At 46.9% G+C, this 19,559-nt stretch overlaps 3 protein-coding genes and 1 long non-coding RNA gene across 9 annotated transcripts; 2 read left to right on the top strand and 2 right to left on the bottom strand.

Annotated features, from left to right (window-relative positions):
- Window positions 1–1,826: 1,826 nt before the first annotated feature.
- Window positions 1,827–3,373, top strand: soul4 (heme-binding protein soul4). The gene is made up of 5 exons (XM_035944925.2): window positions 1,827–1,986; window positions 2,061–2,146; window positions 2,371–2,512; window positions 2,917–3,100; window positions 3,199–3,373. Exons 1-5 carry the CDS (start codon window positions 1,827–1,829, stop codon window positions 3,371–3,373), a joined length of 747 nt encoding a protein of 248 aa, XP_035800818.2.
- Window positions 3,374–5,376: 2,003 nt separating this feature from the next.
- On the bottom strand, window positions 5,377–12,007 carry eif4a3 (eukaryotic translation initiation factor 4A3). The gene is made up of 12 exons (XM_023263236.3): window positions 11,762–12,007; window positions 10,929–11,001; window positions 10,151–10,217; window positions 10,010–10,072; window positions 9,798–9,930; window positions 8,844–8,924; window positions 8,627–8,768; window positions 8,414–8,552; window positions 8,182–8,297; window positions 7,763–7,870; window positions 5,608–5,735; window positions 5,377–5,519 (listed from the first exon to the last, which is right to left on the bottom strand). The coding sequence occupies exons 1-12, from the start codon at window positions 11,913–11,915 to the stop codon at window positions 5,503–5,505; spliced, it is 1,221 nt and encodes a 406-aa protein (XP_023119004.1). The 5' UTR covers window positions 11,916–12,007; the 3' UTR covers window positions 5,377–5,502.
- LOC129348771 (uncharacterized) lies at window positions 5,730–7,211 on the top strand. 2 transcript variants are annotated; one of them, XR_008601467.1, is made up of 3 exons: window positions 5,730–6,345; window positions 6,468–6,591; window positions 6,733–7,211. It is a non-coding gene; the product is annotated as an uncharacterized LOC129348771 (long non-coding RNA). The 2 variants fall into 2 exon arrangements; XR_008601466.1 differs by having other exon boundaries at window positions 6,468–7,211.
- Window positions 12,008–12,220: 213 nt separating the features above from the next.
- Window positions 12,221–19,399, bottom strand: LOC111583664 (serum response factor-like). Of its 5 annotated transcripts, none has more exons than XR_008601463.1 (9): window positions 18,669–19,399; window positions 17,777–18,046; window positions 17,563–17,689; window positions 16,981–17,166; window positions 16,706–16,813; window positions 16,462–16,626; window positions 13,275–13,351; window positions 12,893–13,077; window positions 12,221–12,734 (listed from the first exon to the last, which is right to left on the bottom strand). XR_008601463.1 is itself a non-coding variant. In XM_055010124.1 (8 exons), exons 1-8 carry the CDS (start codon window positions 19,086–19,088, stop codon window positions 12,651–12,653), a joined length of 1,437 nt encoding a protein of 478 aa, XP_054866099.1. In that variant the 5' UTR covers window positions 19,089–19,397; the 3' UTR covers window positions 12,221–12,650. The 5 variants fall into 5 exon arrangements, 2 of the variants coding, with proteins under 2 accessions (XP_054866099.1, XP_054866100.1); XR_008601464.1 differs by having other exon boundaries at window positions 16,981–17,124; window positions 18,669–19,397; XR_008601465.1 differs by lacking the exon at window positions 16,981–17,166 and having other exon boundaries at window positions 18,669–19,395.
- Between the last annotated feature and the right edge of the window lie 160 nt (window positions 19,400–19,559).

The following is a 19,559-nucleotide window of genomic DNA, read 5'->3' on the forward strand; positions in this document are numbered from 1 at the left end:
AAATATGCAGAAGAACCTAATCTCAGGTCAGTGAAGGAACAGATGTTCTCCAGCAGGAGCCAGTTTTCAATTCAATTCAATTTTATTTATATAGTGCCAACTACAGGTCAGATTGTCTCAAGATGCTTTACAGAACCCATATTAACCCCCAGAGCAGCCCTAAGGAGACAGTGAAAAGAAAAACACCTTTTAACAGGAAGAAACCTGGAGCAGAACCCGGATCTTTATATGGGGGGACCCATCAGCTGCTGGAAGGGGGGTAGAGGGGGTGGGGGACAAGGAACATATAACATACAGTTGCATACATGTATGATCAGCTAGATGATACATACAAAGTAGAAGCTAACATTGAAATTGATTCATAGTTTACTGTTGTGATGTATGACTCTGACATTAAATATACTACACATATAGCTCCTAGTAAAATTCAAACAGTAAGTAGATGAGCATATCAAGTATAATGAGGGTGATGCAGAGTAGATTGGTGGAAATGGGCAGCTGGAAGCAGTGGGCTGGAGGAAGGTCAGCAGCAGCATCTCACAGTGGGCATGATGGAGACTAGGCCAGTTGGTGGGACAGCAACCACAGATCTGAAGCATCCAGCTCTGGGACCAGGAACAATCGGAGAAAGGACACAGGGAGAAACAGAGTGAGAAACAGTGAGTGTAATGCACTAACGGTATATAAATTAAATATAAATGTAGATAGAGAAGGGCTCAGTGCATCCAGAGAGGTCCCCCAGCACCCTAGGCCTATAGCAACAGAACTAAGGGCAGAACTAAGGGATGTCCAAGAGGAAGACTCCAGCTGACCCCCTCAGGGTCACCCAGTCAGCCTATAGCAAGCAGACCGGAGGGGTCCGACCTCCACCAGCAGGGGGCGGAAATGAATTCAAAGGACCTCAGACCGGAGAAGAAGAAGAAGCCGAGCTGCTGCTGCTGCTGCTGTTGTTGTTCTCCTCACTGACGGACCGTTCCACGCTCACCTGTCGGACAGGTGCGACCAGAACCCAGTAAGACCAGAACCCAGTTAGACGACCTGCTGTGTTCTGAGCTGTTCCGACCCAGACCCGCTCCGGAGAGCCGTGCTAAGCTAAGCTAAGCTAAGAGGCTAGCAGGGCTAACTGTTAGCCTCGCCGTGCTAACTACACCTGGTCCGGTTCTGCTGAGTCTGAACCGGGTCCAGATGCGGTCCGTTTGTCCTGCTGGTGCTTCTGAACGGGAAGAAAAGGGACCGGAGCGGGGCAGAGTGGACCGGGTCAGTTATAGACCGGGTCAGCCGTGACCTACTTTCACTCCACTCGGTTCATAGTTGGCCAGGTCTATAACTGACCCGGTTTATAGCCGACCCGGTCCACAGCTGAGAGCCTGTTTCCTCTGTAGGTGTTCTGTGGGTTCAGAGAGTCGGTGGTTCGCTGTGATTCCTGGTTCTGGTTCTGTGGTGTTTTCAGGTGGATTCAGGTCCAGTTTAGTTTTGCAGTGAGCAGATCAGTAGAAGTAGAGAAGACAGACATTAATTAATGGTTTAATAATGATCACCGTGTTCTCGAACGAACCTCCAGCTACTTCCGGTCCGTTCTAAAGAACCTTTCAGCAGCTTCAGGTCCGGTTCAGTCCAGTTTAGTCCAGTTCTGTCTGGTTCCGTCCAGCTTCCTGTTTTGTGTCTCAGTGATCAGAAGGATCTGGATTGTTGTTCCTCTAAATCAATAAAGTGATGATTTAATCAATATCTGATCAATAAGTGACATCAGCTCATCATCGCTGACAGACGGGGTCACATGACACCTCGCTTCCTGTCTGCAGATAGACTCCGCCCCCTGCAGTGTCATGGCTCTGATCTCTCTGGAAGACCTCGAGGGATTAGACGATGAGCAGCTGGACGATGACATCACCGACAACCCTGAGCCAATGGATGAAGAGGAGGGAGGCCGGCTGCTGAGCCACTGGCAGGCCGTGGCTAGCGCCCACCAGGTGTCGGTTCCTGCAGGTGAGGAGGCGGGGCCAGGAGGTGAACCAAAAGCTTTGGCGGTTTGTGTTTTACTGTGAAACTTTCTGTTGCAGAGATGACCGGACCCATACAGGAAATGACACGCAACAGCACGCAGAGGGAGCCCCTCCCCTTCGCCAACATCTCGTGTCATGAGAAGGTAACCGGACGGAACCAGACTGGACTGAACTGGACCAAAATAGACCAGACTGAACCGGAATAGACTGGACTGAATTGACTGAACTGGACTGGACTCAACTGGACCAAACCGGACTGAATTGGACCAGACTGGACTGAATCAGGCAGAACCTGATGGAACTACACTGAACCAGACCGGACCGAACCAGACTGGACCAGCTGTTCTCAGTCCTGTGTTGTGTGCAGATGGGGGAAGTTCTTTTCGAGGAGCGGGTCTACCCGGCGGGTCACTGGGCCTGTGTGACCCGAGGAGAGAAGCTGTACGAGCAGAGCATCTCCATGGCCTTCATGAAGCTGATGCGCTTCATCTGTAAGGAGAATACTGCAGGTTAGACTCCGCCCACCGATGCTCACATGTAGCCACGCCTCCACACTACAGCACATCTGTAGCCACGCCCCCATACAAATGCAGCACACCTGTAGCCACGCCCACATACTCTATAGCAGACCTGTAGCCACGCCTCCACACTACAGCACATATGTAGCCACGCCCCCATACAATGCAGCACACCTGTAGCCACGCCTCCACACTCTACAGCACATCTGTAGCCACGCCCCCATATAATGCAGCACACCTGTAGCCACGCCCCCATACTGTACAGCACACCTGTAGCCACGCCGCCATACTCTACAGCACACCTGTAGTCATGCCTTCATGGTAGCTGTTCAGTTCTTTCCAGACCGTCTGACCCGGTTCTCAGTGGAATCTGAACCAGGTGTGTTCTCGTCCAGGTCGGTTCTTGGGGATGACGGTTCCTGTAATCAGCAACGTCCACATGCTGGACGACGGAACCTCGTTTGAGAAGGACGTGGAGACGGCGTTCTACCTGCCCGCCGAGTTCCAGAGCAACCCACCGCAGTCCTCCGACTCTGATGTCACCATCGTCTACCGGGAGCCAATCAGAGTCTTCGCCAGGTAGGACGGCGTCACGGTTCCACTCAATAACAGGAGCAGCTCCAGTTCTGATCAGTGCTGCTGATCATAACGTGTGCTGCTCTCTGATTGGCTGTCAGGACGTTCTTTGGGACGACCAATGAGGAGACGGTGAGCCGTCAGATCCACCTGCTGTGGGAGATCCTCGGTCTCCGTGACGACCTGCGTAGCGACCGCTACATCGTCGCTGCCTACGAGAATCCCGGCGTGCCACGGCGCCGCAACGAGATCTGGTTCATCAGACGCGACCTGTAGGCTCCTCCCCACCACGCTCTGATTGGCTGCTTGGTTCTGTCCACTCTCATGCTTCCTACAGCTCTGACCAATCAGGTGACACTAAGCCCACCCTCCACTCATGTGACAGATGGACGCCTGATTGGTCAGTTTTTCTCTAAGTTCAGTGGCTGAAACTCGATCAGGTCAATGATTGATGATTGATCAGGTTAATAATTGATCGATAAGGTTAATGACTGATGATCGATCAGGTTAATGATTGATCAATCAGTCTGAACTGTTCACTCTTTGTGCTAACAGTTAGCTGTACAGTCATTAGCTCGTCAAGTTGCTGCGAGGACAGAACAATGCAGCAACTCAACATTCATTCACAGGCGGTTCCTGAATGGAGGCTCCGCCCACATATGACAGATACTGGAGGCTCTGCCCAGGTGATCTCTGTGAATAAATACTGACTGCTCCTTTAAAGGGATAGTTCGGGATTTTTGACATGAATCTCTATGGCATCCCTATCATTAGTAACGTACACTCTCACTGTCTTACCCCCGACAGTGTCCCATGAGCCGAGTTCTGGTCCGGTTCTGGTCGCGGTGAAAGTAGTCCGGCAGGTTTCCAGGGTCACTTAAATAAAACGTATTTCTTCTAAAAACAGCATGTGTTCAAAAGAGTGATTTATTTGCATCACAAAACCCATTTCCACGAAAAAGTCACACCACGTAATCACTTGGCACTACTTCCTGTCCCGTCGTATCAATGCGCGCTGTCCTCCAGCTGACTGCTGCGTACATGTGTTGATATCAACAACACATGTATCAATGCGCGCTGCCTGGAGGACAGCGCGCATTGATGCATGTGTTGATATCATCACATGTACGCAGCAGTCAGCTGGAGGACAGCGCGCATTGATACGACGGGACAGGAAGTAGTGCCAAGTGATTACGTGGTGTGACTTTTTCGTGGAAATGGGTTTTGTGATGCAAATAAATCACTCTTTTGAACACATGCTGTTTTTAGAAGAAATACGTTTTATTTAAGTGACCCTGGAAACCTACCGGACTACTTTCGCCGCGACCAGAACCGGACCAGAACTCGGCTCACGGGACACTGTCGGGGGTAAGACAGTGAGAGTGTACGTTACTAATGATAGGGATGCCATAGAGATTCATGTCAAAAATCCCGAACTATCCCTTTAAATGAGTGTTTTATTATCAGCATGTTTTTGAATCAGAAAGTTCAGAGACTGTTTGCAGCACTGAGCATGTGCAGACTGGAGTCCTCCTGTCTTTACTGCTCAGCCAACAGGAAGCTTGCTCATTCCCAGGGTTTCCTCTACATTCATGAAAAAACCCAGCGCCGCTCCTTTACATTTTTTTTTTTTTTTTTTAAAATTAAATCGTCGCAAGTACACCACCGCAGCATGTCTCCACCTTCACAGCAGTCCTGCACTGTGTTGGGTACTCGCAAGTACTAAGGTAAACTACAGATAACTGTGGTGCTCTCACTGCAGGAAAAAATCCTAGAGGAAACACTGCATTTCTAAATTAGCTTTTAAAATATTCTGCTCCAGAACGTTCATCTCTGAAAGTTAAACAGAACCAGACTCCTGGTGGATCCAGTCTGAACCCATTCACCTTTTAGTTAAACGGCTTCAGTTACCTGATTCATAATCAGGTGCATTGCCTAGCAAGTGTTGACAGCCACACATGATAAATCAGGTAATGAAGAACCAGCTTCTGCTCCAGACGGCCAGCAGGGGGCGCTGTGAGGAAAAAGGCATGGTCTCTGCACTTTCTGATGGGTTTCAGTGTGAAATCGACCAAACAGCTTCTAATCGTTCTCCTGTCTATAAAAACATTACATCTGATCTAAACATTCTAACTTCCTGTGAATGTTCCTGTGCTCAGACAGTTTGGTTTTTATATTTCTAGTTGTTCCAGTGTTTCTCTTTATAATTTTAATGGTTGGGTGTTGAATAAATCTGGATTTAACTTTAAGATGAAATAAAGAAACTGATCAAACGGACGTGGAACCAAAACTTTATTTACAAAAACAGACATCACCAATGGTCAAATTAAAAACAAAGCTCAAAGTATTAAAAAACAGAAATAGCAGGTGGTAAAGGGGCGGGGCTTCACTGTGATGTCACTAGGTTAGATCAGATCGGCCACTGAGGAGAGAGAACAGACATGTCAGTGTGGAATCAGGTTAACAGAAGCTATGCCAACGCGCGTAGTGGCCTGTGGTTTCCATAGTACCGTTCATGGGCATCTCGTCGATCTGGGTGGAGTAGTACTGCTCGATGTCCCGCAGGATCCGGATGTCGTCGTTCTTCACGAAGTTGATGGCCACGCCTTTACGGCCGTAGCGACCGGATCGACCGATCCTAGGAGAGGTCAGAGGTCAGACACTGACAAACGTTTGAAGGCACAGTGTACTTGACCAGTGTAGTGACAGGAGTAGTTACAGGTGTAGTTATGGGTGTACTTACAGGTGTAGTTATAGGCGTAGTGTCGGATGTAGTTACGGGTGTAGTTGTATGTAGGGATGTAGTTACAGGTATAGTGTCAGGTGTAGTTATAGATGTAGTTACATATGTAGTGATAGGTGTAGTGTCAGGTGTAGTTACAGGTGTAGTGTCAGTTGTAGTTACAGGTGTAGTGTCAGGTGTAGTGATGGGTGTAGTGTCGGGTGTAGTTATAGGTAGTGATGGGACGAACAACACTGGTGCGTCAGCACTGTGCCGAGCACACAAGAGTGAAACCCCGTATTGGTGCGTGTATCACTTTAAGAAAAAAATCATGTGACCGATACAGAAAGTGTGTCGTTTGGATGTGCTGCGCCAAATTGTGTTTAAAAGGAAACACTGTATTGACATGTATTGTTGCTGTGTCTGTTTGCCCTCACCTTGTTCAACTTCTGACTTCATGGATCGTTCCAGTAAGAAGAAGTTTTCCCCAGTCTGGAATCATTTTGATCTTTTGACGGCAAATAAGGTAAATCTTTTTCTCCTTTGGGCATTGTTTACCGTTAGTTTTTTTTAATTAAATATGTTTCTACTCTTTTCTGTAAGAGGTTTGATTGTTTTCAGATAGATTAACTTCTTATTTTATTGTAGGTGAAGTGTCGGCTCTGCTCCACAGAGCTATCTTACATCAATAAGAGCACTTCATCAATGCTGAGGAATTATAGAGCTCGGCATGGCAATGAAGAATTGGCAGATACTCGTGTGAGTACCCCAGGTATGTTGAAATTCTAAAAAATTTGAATTTCCAAAAATAGTTTATTACACACAAAAGGCTTTGTGTGACTCTGTAATATTGTTGGTAAAAATTACAGTCCTTTAAGAAGCTTTAAACTAAATATTTCCGTTTGGCTTGCAGTTCCTAACAAGCAAGCAGTGGATGAGGCTGTGGTCAACATGATCATCAAAGACTGAAAACATATATTTTGTTGTGTTTGTTTGTGTATTTCTGTTGCAGTTTGTCATGTGATAATAAACTAACAAAGAATTATTTCTAAAATATTTGTTAGGGCACAATCTCTGGAAACCTCTGGATATGGAGGTTGAGAACAACTCGACCTCGAATACTACAGTTGATTCCATAGTTGAAGTCCAACGCTACCTGGCTGAAACCAACACACCCAGAGCACAAGATCCGTTACAATATTGGAAAAATAACCAGAAAACATATCCACACCTGTATCAACTCGCACTTAAATTTTTATGCACACCATCCTCATCTGTACCCTGTGAGAGAGTTTTTTCTAAGGCAGGGGAACTGGTGTCCAAGAAGAGAAATCGTCTTGGAGCAAAGACACTACAAAAACTTTTGTTCCTCAATAAAAGTGTATGAATGAATACATTTTTAGTCTGTTATTTTGTATGATTGAACACTTCAGTTAAAAAAATTCCATACATAAGTTAAAAATTGGAACTCTGAATTTTACTGTAGACAAATTTGCTATATTTTACATACGAACTCATTTTAGCATTTACACAAAGCAAATTTAAAACTCTTCTCATAAACAACTTCAACTCAGCAAACAAATTGAGCAAATGAAATTAAACAATGATGAGATCATATTTTCAGTAAAAGACTAGCAAGTAAATAAAGATTAAATATTATTTCACAGGCTGATGTTGAGTTTGCAGCATGTAAGCTTTTCCATCTTATTTTTTTTTTTACCTACAATGATTTTAGATCTACTGCAGAGGTCACTATTGAGTGACCAACACATTGTCAATACAGTGCCAACACAGTTTGGGTAGTGTGTCAATACACTCCTTGAGGCATCATCATCCCATCACTAGTTAAAGGTGCAGTGTCAGGTGTAGCTACAGATGTAGTTACAGGTGTAGTAACAGGTCTAACAGGTGTAACTACACCTGTAGCTCCAGGTGTGTCCTACCTGTGGATGTACAGCTCTCTGTTGTTGGGCAGGTCATAGTTGATGATGAGGGAAACCTGAGGAACGTCTAAACCTCGAGCCCAAACATCCGTGGAGATCAGAACCCGACTGAAACAAACACAAGGGTGTTCTGATCAAACACTGACGCTGCTGGGTGGTCAGAACCATGTCATCAGAACGAAGTCATCAGAACATGACATCAGAACGATGTCATCAGAATGATGTAATCAGAACATGACATCAGAACGATGTCATCAGAACCCTGACATCAGAACCATGACAGAACCCCGACCGTACAGCTACTTTAACTCCAAAATAAACAGTTCATAAACAGAACAAGTTTCTGCTTATTATGGTTCTGTCTGTCTGTCTGTCTACCCATCTACCTGTCCATCCGTCTACCTGTCTCTGGGTCTCACCTGGCTCCTGATCTGAACTCCTTCATGATGGACTCCCTTTCCTTCTGAGGCATGTCTCCATGCATGGAGGACACGGTGAAGTTGGCCTCCCTCATCTTCTCTGTCAGCCAGTCCACCTGGAACAGGAAACACTCAGACTAACTCAGGCCTGGTTCTGGATGAAGCTCCTCAGCAGCTTCTTAACGTTTGTGTTTAGAAGGTTGTCTGGGTGTAGATACTTCCTGAGTCTGACCTTCCTCTTGGTATTGCAGAAGATCACGGCCTGGGTGATGGTCAGAGTGTCGTACAGATCACACAGAGTGTCGAACTTCCACTCCTCTCTCTCCACGGCCACGAAGAACTGCTTGATGCCCTCCAGAGTCAGCTCATCACTGAGGAACACACAAACATCTGTCAGCGTCTCCTAACGTTCTCCCAACGTTCTCCTGACATTCTGAGCACTGACCGTTTGACCAGGATGCGGATGGGGTCGGTCATAAACTTGTTGGTCATCTCGAGGATCTCGTGGGGCAGCGTGGCGCTGATCAGAACCACCTGGGTGGCCGGGGGCAGGTAGCGGTACACGTCGTAGATCTGCTCCTTGAAACCTGAAACGGTCCACCAGTTCACGTTATTCTGACCACACCTCCGCTGTGACATCACAGTCACACGCTCAATCTCACCCTTGTTGAGCATCTCATCGGCTTCGTCCAGAACCAGCATCTTGATGGCTCTGGTCCTCAGGCTCCGGCGGCGAATCATATCTGCAGGAAGAGACCAGAGTCAGAGGCCGACCAATCAGCACCCAGCGGGTCACATGGTTCACCTGGAGTCAGCAGCCAATCAGATGGCAGCTTCCTACTAAGGGTAACCAACCTGCTGATATGCGGATTTTAATTCAACTATAAACGGTTCTAAATCAATCTGGAAACAAATCTAACGCTGGTTAGCATGTTAGCGGTTCTAAATAAGTCTGTAAACCAAGCTAACGCTGGCTAGCATGTTAGCATGGATGAGTTTATCTGTTTCATCCTCCTTCTGCTGCCTGACAACAGAAACATCTGGACATGAGAACAGCTGTAGTTTAATGAGCACAGAAAGCAGGGAAAAAGCTAACAGATGCTAACAGAAGTTAACAGAAGCTAACAGATGCTAAAAGGAGCTTATAGAAGAAGCTAACAGATGCTAACAGATGCTAACAGATTAGGTCCCTCCAGATGTTAACAGATGCTAACATGAGCTAACAGATTAAGCTAACAGATGCTAACAGGAGCTAACAGATGAAGCTAACAGATTAAGTCCCTCCAGATGCTAACATGAACTAACAGATGAACCTAACATGTTAACAGGAGCTAACAGATGAAGCTAACAGATTAAGTCCCTCCAGATGCCATCATGAGCTAACAGATGAAGCTGACAGATGCTAACAGATTAAGTCCCTCCAGATGCTAACAGATTAAGTCCCTCCTGCTGTGGTCTCACATTACGGTAAAATCTACATGTATGTTCTGGATGGTTTATAAACCTGTAGCAGCGACCAATGAGAGGAGCCGAACACACTGACATCATCATGACAACAACTAACCAGCTGATAGGATGAATTAAAGACGACAAATCACAGCGGCCCTATGACTCACCGAACACACGTCCCGGCGTCCCGGCGACCACGTGCTGACCGTAGTCCAGCTTCCGGATGTCTTCTCCCACGTTGGTTCCTCCGATGCAGGCGTGACACTGGACGTTCATGTAATCTCCCAGAGCCAGCAACACCTGCACAGGTAGGACAGAGCCAATCAGAGACCGGGATGGGTCACAGCCAATCAGAGACCGGGACGGGGGGCGGGGCTACCTTTTGGATCTGTCCTGCCAGCTCTCTGGTTGGAGCGAGGATAAGGGCCTGGGTCTCCCTCACCTACAGGAAACGCATCACAGCATGATGTCATCCTGTCTGGTACAGCAGAGAGCATTATGGGAGTTTAGCTTCACTCACCTGGATGTCCAAACACTGCAGAACCGACACGCAGAACGTGGCCGTCTTTCCTGTTCCAGACTGAGACCTGAATACACCAGACACCAGCTGTTAGAGAACGTCAGAGAACAGCAGCAGAACATCACTAGAACATGGGAGAACATGAGAGAACATCACTAGAACAGGACAGAACATCACTAGAACAGCAGCAGAACATGAAAGAGTATCAATAGAACATTGAAGAACAGCAGCAGAACAAGACAGAACATCACTAGAACAGGACAGAGAACGTCACAGAACATCACTAGAACTAGGGCTGCCACAAACGACGAATCACCTGAGCACGATACGTCATCTAAAGCAGAAGTGAGCGCGCAATGCAACAGAAATCACCGTCTGAGCGGAGCGCGGAACATGCACGGACATTGGCGCTGTATCCTGCATATATAGCATATGCACGTTACAGCGCGGATGTCCACGCTGTATTGTGAATATATAATATACGCATATACCATATATGTACGATACAGCGCGGATGTCCATGCGTGTTCCGCGCTGCACTCGGACGGTGATTTCTGTTGCAATGCACGCTCACTTCCGCTTTTGATGACGTATTGTGCTCAGGCGATTCGTCGTTTGTGGCAGCCCGAACTAGAACATGAGAGAACAGCAGCAGAACAAGACAGAACATACTAGAACATCACAGAACAGCACTAGAACATGGAAGAACAGCAGCAGAACATAAAAGAACGTCACTAGAACACCACAGAACATTACTAGAGCGTGTGTGGAGTCTTACTGAGCGATCACATCTCTGCCTTTGATGATCTGTTTGATGGCTCTCTGCTGGATCGCTGACGGCTTCTCAAACCCTGGAACATAAAAACACCATCATCTTCATCATCACCACCATCATCATCATTCTCCGATAATCTGAAGGCCACACTCAGACAGAAGAACGGTTTCCATCTGTGATGAAGCAGCAGATAATCAATGATGATATTTAAAACTGATTCTGAACTGAAACAGGACATCTGAGGAACCTCTGATGTAGATCAGAGGTTCCTCAGATGTCCTGTTTCATGTTCTACTGTTGGAGAGACAAACAGCTGATGGACTGATCCAGGAGATGGTTCAGATCCGGGAGATGGTTCAGAGGTTCTTGTTGGAGGAGATCATCCACAGCTGGAGCTCAGCAGATCAAACACTGTTCAGGAACTCAAACCATTGGCAATTTAACGGATCTGTGATCAGCTCCGGAACCACACATCAGTCTACGGTGCTCCGGTAAACTCTTCTGCACGGGCTGGTTAACAGATCAACAGAGTCCGGTAACAGGCCGACTGATTTAACGGATCAACAGAGTCCGGTAACAGACCGTCTGATTTACGTCCTAAACTGAAGCTGCGCAGCGTTAGTGGCTAATGCTAACAGTAAAACACTATTAAAGATACGATTTACTCGCTTTAAAACGCAGACAAAACACTGTTAACATAGTATTTAGACGCTCCAACACTCTGGTAAAACTCTGTTTCTGCTCTGTTCATTTATTTTGACTCCTTTGAAACGCCAGTTAGCTTTAGCATCCCGAGCTAACTCTCCCACCGGAGGCCGCGCGGATCCCCGGCCTACCGTAGGCGTAAATGCCGCGGAGCAGGTCCTCCCGGAGCCCCATAGTGTCGAACGTGGGGGTGACGTCCACCTCCTCGCTAGTCTCGAACTCCACCTTGGTCATGTCCTCCTCCTTCAGGATCCTCTTCCTGCCCTGCGCCCCGGCAGCAGCCATCGTCGTCGGAGCTTTTAGTTCGGTGAGACTGTCGGAGATCCGGTGGAACCGTCGGGAGCTGCTCGGCTAAATGCTAACACAGAAAGAGCGCCACGTGTGTCGCGCAGGTGACGTAGCTCCTCTGCTTCGATTGGCTGTTGGTAAACCGGCTGAGAGGTGCGTCACCGCCCTCTACCGGTTGCTCGGCAGAAAACAAACTAAATCTCCAGAAAAGACAAATAAACTCATCAATTAATTAAAAACCTAAAAAATAATGAATCCATTTTTAAAAATAGATTGAGCCGAGGAGTCAAACCAGAAACAGCTTTGGTCCAAAAGTGTTTTATTGATCGTTTCAGAAGAAACAGTCACAGCCGTGCTCCAACAATAACACAAACTGAAGATCTCTGGTCAAGACAGGACATTAGAGGAACCTCTGACCCACGTTCTCATCATTCAAACAGCTAAACCTGCAACAGGAATGTCTGAACCACACTTTGGCACTTTTAGTTTTCATCTTATATATACACACACACACACACACACACACACACACACACACACACACACACACCCACACCCACACACACACACACACACAGATACCTGTCAGTGACATCATCACTACATTCTCCTGGACATCAGTCTGTCAGGTTTGGTTCTCCTGGTCTGATCTAAACTAAAACACCTCAGATCCAGGTGAGACGGTAATGTGACTCTCAGTCCTCTTTTGATTGGTGGACGGTCATGTGACTCTCAGTCCTCTTTTGATTGGTGGACGTCCAGACTGACCACCTGCAACTCCGTCAGGTTACTGCTGTTCTGCTGACTGATCACCATCTGAGAACCACAGTAATACACAGTTAGTACCTGTTAGTACAGTACTCACAGTAATCTGACTCACAGTCTAAATTCAGGATCCACAGATTAATTTTGGACCTCCGTGCTTTACTGTTAGGACTATGCATCCACTGTGGTAGTCCTGGTCAGGTTCTCACCAAACATCTGGACTCCAGCAACCAGGTTTAGTTCTGGTCCTCCGTCCATAGAGGTTGATGTTCTTAAGGTTCCTTCACACTGTCTGAGCTTCACACTAACTCTGGTTTCCATTGAGAACCCCTGAGCCAAGCCTGAAGCAGCTGCAGTCTGTTTTTACAGCTGGATGGAAAAAGTAGTTCACTGTCTGTGGAGTCATTTTAGAAGCTCTGATTAGTGGTACTATGACTCCTTCTAGATCAGTTAGACTGACTGGCATCACAACTGGACAGCTGAATTTACTAAATAATCTTCATAAAGTGTTTCTGATAAACAACAGTATAGTTAATATTCAGTGTGGTGTACTAGTTAGTACTAGCACTAGTTAGTAGTAGTGTGCCTTACTGGGTGAAGCTGCACTGCAGAAACTGGAATCTGAGCAGCAACTGGAGGAAGCGAAGTGAGGAAGACCTGTGGGACAGCTGGAAATCAAACAGTTCACTTTAACACGGGCAGTTAACGACTAGTAGTTAATTACTAGTAGTTAACGATATGTTAACAACTAGTATTTAATGACTAGTAGTTAATGACTGGTACAGTGGTTCCCAACCTGGGGCGTGAAGCTTTGTCTGCTCTGAGGCTGTGATGTTATAAAAATAGATGTTTACATTCTGGATAAAATCGGAGTAACAGGCTCACTGTGTCATCACAAATCTACCTATAAAACATTTTAAAAACACATTTATTTGGTCTTTCTTCAAAAATCCTTTGCTACTTCGATGGCCACACCTCCTTGACCTTTCAACTTCTTTCCACGCTTTCTTCAGGTTGGCTCCTAGTTCATCCCGATTCATTAGTTTGTGTGCAGTTAGAAAATTACTGACGGAAACGGTGTCTGAAAAACGCAAAACGGGTGAAGATTCATCACTACCTAAAAACTCCGGCTATACCTCGAGAGTTACCTTAAATTTGGTTTTATTAAAGGACAAGACAGAATTATGTTATTTGTGGTGAAATGCTCACAAATGACAGCATGAATCCAGTGAATTACGGCGATGTCAGACGTTCACAAATTCGGATTTCCGGCATCAATAACTCATTAAATATACGTTGTCTAAACGTAAACGATGCCTCTTTTCCATCGTTGTAAGGTAGACAATGTGCTCAATAACTTAACTCTTATGCACTGTAGTGTTACCAAATTTACTGCAGCCATAAACTCTCCCCTCCTCGTCATAGTACAACTCTTGGTTAAATAATATTTTTATATATATATATATTTTTTTTTACATAATTTTTGGGAATTTTCTATTAGTAATACAATTCAATAACTTTCCTCTTATGTTCTGTCGTGTACATATGGGGTGGTGGTGGTGGTGGTGGTGGTGGTGGTGGTGGTGGGGGGTGGTGGGGGGGCGCCGGGGCTGGGGTGCAGCTTATAGGGGGGGCTCCATCCAAACAGGTTGGGAACCACTGAACTAGTAGTTAACGACTGGTAGTTAACGACTGATAGTTAACGACTGATAGTTAACGACTAGTAGTTAATGTACCAGCTGACTAGTAGTTAATGACTAGTAGTTAACAACTAGTAGTTGATGCCTGGTAGATATTGTACCAGCTGACTAGTAGTTAATGACTAGTAGTTAACGACTGGTATTTAGTGACTAGTAGTTGACAAGTATTTAAAGACTAATAGTTAATGACTAGTAGTTAAAGACTAGTAGTTAATGACTAGTAGTTAACAACTAGTATTTAAAGACTAATAGTTAATGATAGGGCTGCCACAAACGACGCGTCGACGAATCGCCTGAGCACGATACGTCATCAAAAGCGGAAGTGAGCGCGCAATGCAACAGAAATCACCGTCCGAGTGGAGCGCGGAACACGCATGGACATCCGCGCTGTATCGTGCATATATAGCATATGCATGATGCGGCGCGGATGTCCGCGCTGTATCGTAAACGTGGATGTCCACGCTGTATTGTGCATATATAATATATGCATATACTATATATGCACGATACAGCGCGGATGTCCATGCGTGTTCCGCGCTCCACTCGGACGGTGATTTCTGTTGCATTGCGCGCTCACTTCCGCTTTTGATGACGTATCGTGCTCAGGCGATTAGTCGACGCGTCGTTTGTGGCAGCCCTAGTTAATGACTAGTAGTTAATGGCTTGAAGGTAATGAATAGTAGTTAATGACTAGAAGTTAACGACCAGTAGTTAATGACTGGTAGTAAATGACTAGCAGTTAATGTACCATCTGACTAGTAGTTAACGACTGGTAGTTAATGAATAGTAGTTGATGACTGGTAGTTAATGTACCAGCTGACTAGTGGTTAATGACTTGTAGTTAATGACTGGTAGTTAATGTACCAGCTGACTAGTAGTTAATGACTTGTAGTTAATGACTGGTAGCTAATGACTAGTAGTTAACGACTAGTACCGAACGACTAGTAGTTAACGACTAGTAGTTAATGACGAGTAGTTAATGACTGGTAGTTAATGTGCCAGCTGACTAGTAGTTAATGACTAGTATTTAATGACTAGTAGTTAATGACTGGTAGTTAATGAGTGGTAGTTAATGTACCAACTGACTAGTAGTTAATGACCGGTAGTTAATGACTAGTAGTTATCAACTAGTATTTAAAGGCTAATAGTTAATGACTAGTAGTTAATGGCTCGAAGGTAACAAATAGTAGTTAATGACTAGAAGTTAACGATCAGTAGTAACTGACTGGTACTAAATGACTGGTAGTTAATGACTAGCAGTTAATGTACCAGCTGACTAGTAGTTAACGACTAGTAGTTAATGACTGGTTGTTAATGTACCAGCTGACTAGCAGTTAACGACTGGTAGTTAATGAATAGTAGTTGATGACTGGTAGTTAATGTACCAGCTGACTAGTGGTTAATGACTTGTAGTTAATGACTGGTAGTTAATGTACCTGCTGACTAGTAGTTAATGACGAGGAGTTCATGACTGGTAGCTAATGACTAGTAGTTAACGACTAGTAATTAATGATTAGTAGTTAATGACTGGTAGTTAATGCACCAGCTGACTAGTAGTTAATGACTGGTAGTTAATGTGCCAGCTGACTAGTAGTTAACAACTAGTAGATAATGACTAGAAGTTAATGATTAGTATTTAATGACTAGTAGTTAATGACTGGTAGTAATGAACCAACTGACTAGTAGTTAATGACTGGTAGTTCATGACTAGTAGTTAATGTACCAGCTGACCAGTAGTTAACGACTAGTAGTTAATTAATGGTAGTTTATGATGCGTAGTTAATGACTAGTACTTAATGTACCAGTTGACTAGTAGTGAATGACTAGTAGTTAACGACTAGTAGTTAGCGACTAGTATTTAATGACTAGTAGTGAATGTCTGGTAGTTAATGTACCAGCAGACTAGTAGTTAATGACGAGTAGTTAATGACTGGTAGCTAATGCACCAGCTGACTAGTAGTTCATGATTACTAGTTAATGTACCAGCTGACTGATAGTTAATGACTTGTAGTTAATGACTGATAGTTAATGACTATTAGTTAATGTAACAGCTGAATTGTTAACTCGTGTCCACGTACCAGGGTCGTGTGACTGGGCGTGGCCTGTTGGGGGGAAGGTGTTGAGGACAGTCAGGCTGCTGTCGCCCAATGAGGGCGTGGGGGTGGCGTACATCACCGTGTGACCGCCGGGGTACATCATGTGACCCGCTACCGAGGAGGAGGACGAGGAGACGATGGAAATGGCTGGAGACAGAGGAGAGATGTCAGCTGGAGGAGGCGAGGCTACGCTCCACCTGTCGAGGAGGCGGGGCTACGTTTTTACCTGTGGAGGAGGCGGGGCTGTGGATGTCAGGGCTGCTCTGATTGGTGGAGGTCTGCTGACTGCTGGGTTGAACCTGGATGGTCTGAAGCTGCTGAGAAACTGTAGGACCTGAAAACACACAATCTGCTGTTAATAACACACACACACACACACACACACACACACACACACACACACAGAAACACACTGTACACACACTATACACACACAGACAAACACACAGGCACATGCACAGACAGACACACTCATGTGTGGGTGGGGCCTGGGCTGCTGACCTGACAGTGACATAGTGGCAGGGAGGCGGAGCAGCTTGGTCGGCTGTGTGGGCGGAGAGTGCAGTGTGGGGGCGGGGCCTGGGGCCGCGGGGCCCTGCAGCTGGCTGAGGGGGATGGTGTGTGTGACGGAGGGCAGCGACGCACCTGTGGACAGGTGGAGGAGGGGCGGGGCCAGAGAAAGGTGAGCTGCAGGACGACACAGGTGGCATTTAATCACCTGCTGACACCTCTAAGGTTCTGTTGGTCCAGAACAGCTTCACCTGATAGATCGGTAGATGAACTGATCATATTGATCGACTGATCGATAGATGGATGAACTGATCGTATTGATCGACTGATCGATCTGTAGCTCAACTGATCATATTGATCGGCTGATCGATCGGTGGATGAACTGATCGTATTGATCAACTGATCGATTGGTGGATGAACTGATCATATTGGTCGACTGATCGATCGGTGGATGAATGGTCATATTGCTTGATTGCAGGCTCAGACTGAGTGATGATAAAGCAGCAGCAGGAAGATGATTGGACAGATGCTAGGCAGGTGACTGACAGGTGACACAAAACTCTGCCCACCTACCTGACATCAAGGTAAATCCTCCAGGAAGCACGACACCTGCTGAGGTCTTCAGCACCGTCCCATTGGAGGAGGAGGAGGAGGATGAAGTTGTGGAGGCAGGAAGGCTGAAGGTGGGTTTGATCACATCCTGCAGGTCAGAAACATGTTCATAGAGGTCTAGGTGTTCATAGAGGTCTAGATGTTCATAGAGGTTCATGTTGGTGATCATAGGTACCTTTCCGCCGTCCAAGCAGCCGTCTGTCTCGGGGACCTGGTAGGTGAGGTCCGTCTCCTCGAAGCCCGTGGCGCTCATCCTCTGGTCGGACAATGGGTCGGAGCGCGGCGGCGAGTCGGGCGAGTTGAGGCAGGTCTGGATCAGAGCCTTCCCCGTCTCAGACGTGATCATCGGCTGCAGCTTCCTGGTGGCAAACGTGTAAACGTGACCCGTCTCACTGGCAACCAGCAGCAGGACCTGCGTCCCCGTCAGCGTGGACAGCTCATAGGCCTGCAGGGGGACAGGTGGACGGGAGGACAGGTGGATGGTTAGACAGGAGGACAGGTGAGTTCTTCCCTCACACAGGATCAGCTACAGTTCCTGTGGACTGAAGGTAGAACCACAGTGAGGTTCTCCAGCTGACTGTAAATAACTGGATTTATATTTTAACTCCATGTTTGCGTTAATCAGAGAGTTTAGAGAGATTTTATTAGAAGCTACTCAGACTGATGATCAGTTGGAGATTAATCAATAACTGATCAATACCAGATCTACCGTCAGACTTCATTTAGCTGCTGGTATAAACTTATTGATCAATGCTGTGATCAGCTGATCATGTTTTCATCTGTTGACCTGCAGAGCCATGAACCAGATCTGATCCAGAACCAGAACCGTCTGGGTCTAAACTGGACCATTCTGGTATGATGAAGGTTCAGAGCTGCAGAAAATATTTATAATAATAATAAAATATTTCCACTGTTGGTTATTTTCTGGATGAATTCATCCGCTGTTTGATTCGAAAATGTAAGAAAAAAGTTTCCTCAAATGTTTCGTAAAACTGACAGAACTTCCGGTTAGCTCTGAATAATCGATGATCAGCTGGTCAATAACTGATCGATTACCAGCTCCTCACCTTCTTCATGATGCCGGTCTTCCGCTTGCTGAACGTCGTGTACCTCCTCAGCTTGTTGTCGATGAACTCCATCTTGATCTTGACCCTCCCTCTGGTCTTCTTGCCGGGTTTGACCCCTGGTACCCCGGCACCGACCCCGCCGAACCCCTCGCTCAGGCCTCCGGAGCTCTGCGCCGCCTGCCGCCCGACCTCCCTGTCGCTCCGCTCTCGCTTCACGCCCCTCCGGTCCCCGCCTGAAACCGCCGTGTCCTCGTCCTCCCCTGAGTCGGAGTCCTGGTCGGAGCCGCTGTAGACCACCTCGGAGCTGAACTCCCGGTCCTCGAATTGGCCTCCGTCGGTCCCCGAGGCGGTTGTGTTCCCGGGGAGGCTGCTGAGCCCGGTTCCGTTGCCCGCCGACCCGGGTCCACTTCTGGTGCCCATTCCGGTCCCACTTCCCACCTGGAAGCGCCCTCTCCCGGCGTGTCAAAGCTCCAGCGGCGAGAACAGCGACCCTCCGCCGGGGCTCGGAGCTCGCAACCCAGACAGAGCGAGCAAACGGCCCCGCTAGCTGCGCGGAGCTAACGGCTAACTTTAGCAACAAGTAGAGCTCCGGTACCGCCGGGAGGCTCCGGGAGTCAGCGGGACTTCAGGCGGAGCCGCCGGGGAACATGAGTGCGGAGCCCGTGAACATTATGTCCGTGGAATCGATCAGATCGATCAGAAATCAGAAAATAAAGTTGGAAAGTTTAAGCAGCGAGGCCCGGCCCCCTCAGATCACTCCGCTCCACATAAGGACACGGCGAGCAGCAGCCCGACAGACCCTTCCGCCCGCACAGATAGTCCGTCTTTATGGCCTCACTACGGCCACAGCCAGAGTCGGAAACGGCGGATTTCTAACAGAAACGGAACATT

The sequence above is a fragment of the Amphiprion ocellaris genome, chromosome 4 (genome assembly GCF_022539595.1).
Source record: "Amphiprion ocellaris isolate individual 3 ecotype Okinawa chromosome 4, ASM2253959v1, whole genome shotgun sequence".
In the NCBI taxonomy this organism is placed as follows: Eukaryota; Metazoa; Chordata; class Actinopteri; family Pomacentridae; genus Amphiprion; species Amphiprion ocellaris.

What these genes read in the sequence shown, in the direction of transcription:
- soul4 (XM_035944925.2), top strand. Translation starts at nt 1,827, where the DNA reads ATGGCTCTGATCTCTCTGGAAGACCTCGAGGGATTAGACGATGAGCAG. An exon ending in CCAGGTGTCGGTTCCTGCAG is followed by an intron (nt 1,987 to 2,060) that starts GTGAGGAGGCGG and finishes TTTCTGTTGCAG; the next exon opens with AGATGACCGGACCCATACAG. An exon ending in ACATCTCGTGTCATGAGAAG is followed by an intron (nt 2,147 to 2,370) that starts GTAACCGGACGG and finishes TGTTGTGTGCAG; the next exon opens with ATGGGGGAAGTTCTTTTCGA.
- LOC111583664 (XM_055010124.1), bottom strand. Translation starts at nt 19,088, where the DNA reads ATGGGCACCAGAAGTGGACCCGGGTCGGCGGGCAACGGAACCGGGCTC. An exon ending in TGCCACTATGTCACTGTCAG is followed by an intron (nt 16,814 to 16,980) that starts GTCAGCAGCCCA and finishes GTGTGTTTTCAG; the next exon opens with GTCCTACAGTTTCTCAGCAG. An exon ending in CAGCCCCGCCTCCTCCACAG is followed by an intron (nt 16,627 to 16,705) that starts GTAAAAACGTAG and finishes CTCTGTCTCCAG; the next exon opens with CCATTTCCATCGTCTCCTCG.
- eif4a3 (XM_023263236.3), bottom strand. Translation starts at nt 11,915, where the DNA reads ATGGCTGCTGCCGGGGCGCAGGGCAGGAAGAGGATCCTGAAGGAGGAG. An exon ending in GGCAGAGATGTGATCGCTCA is followed by an intron (nt 10,218 to 10,928) that starts GTAAGACTCCAC and finishes TGGTGTATTCAG; the next exon opens with GTCTCAGTCTGGAACAGGAA. An exon ending in TGCAGTGTTTGGACATCCAG is followed by an intron (nt 10,073 to 10,150) that starts GTGAGTGAAGCT and finishes CGTTTCCTGTAG; the next exon opens with GTGAGGGAGACCCAGGCCCT.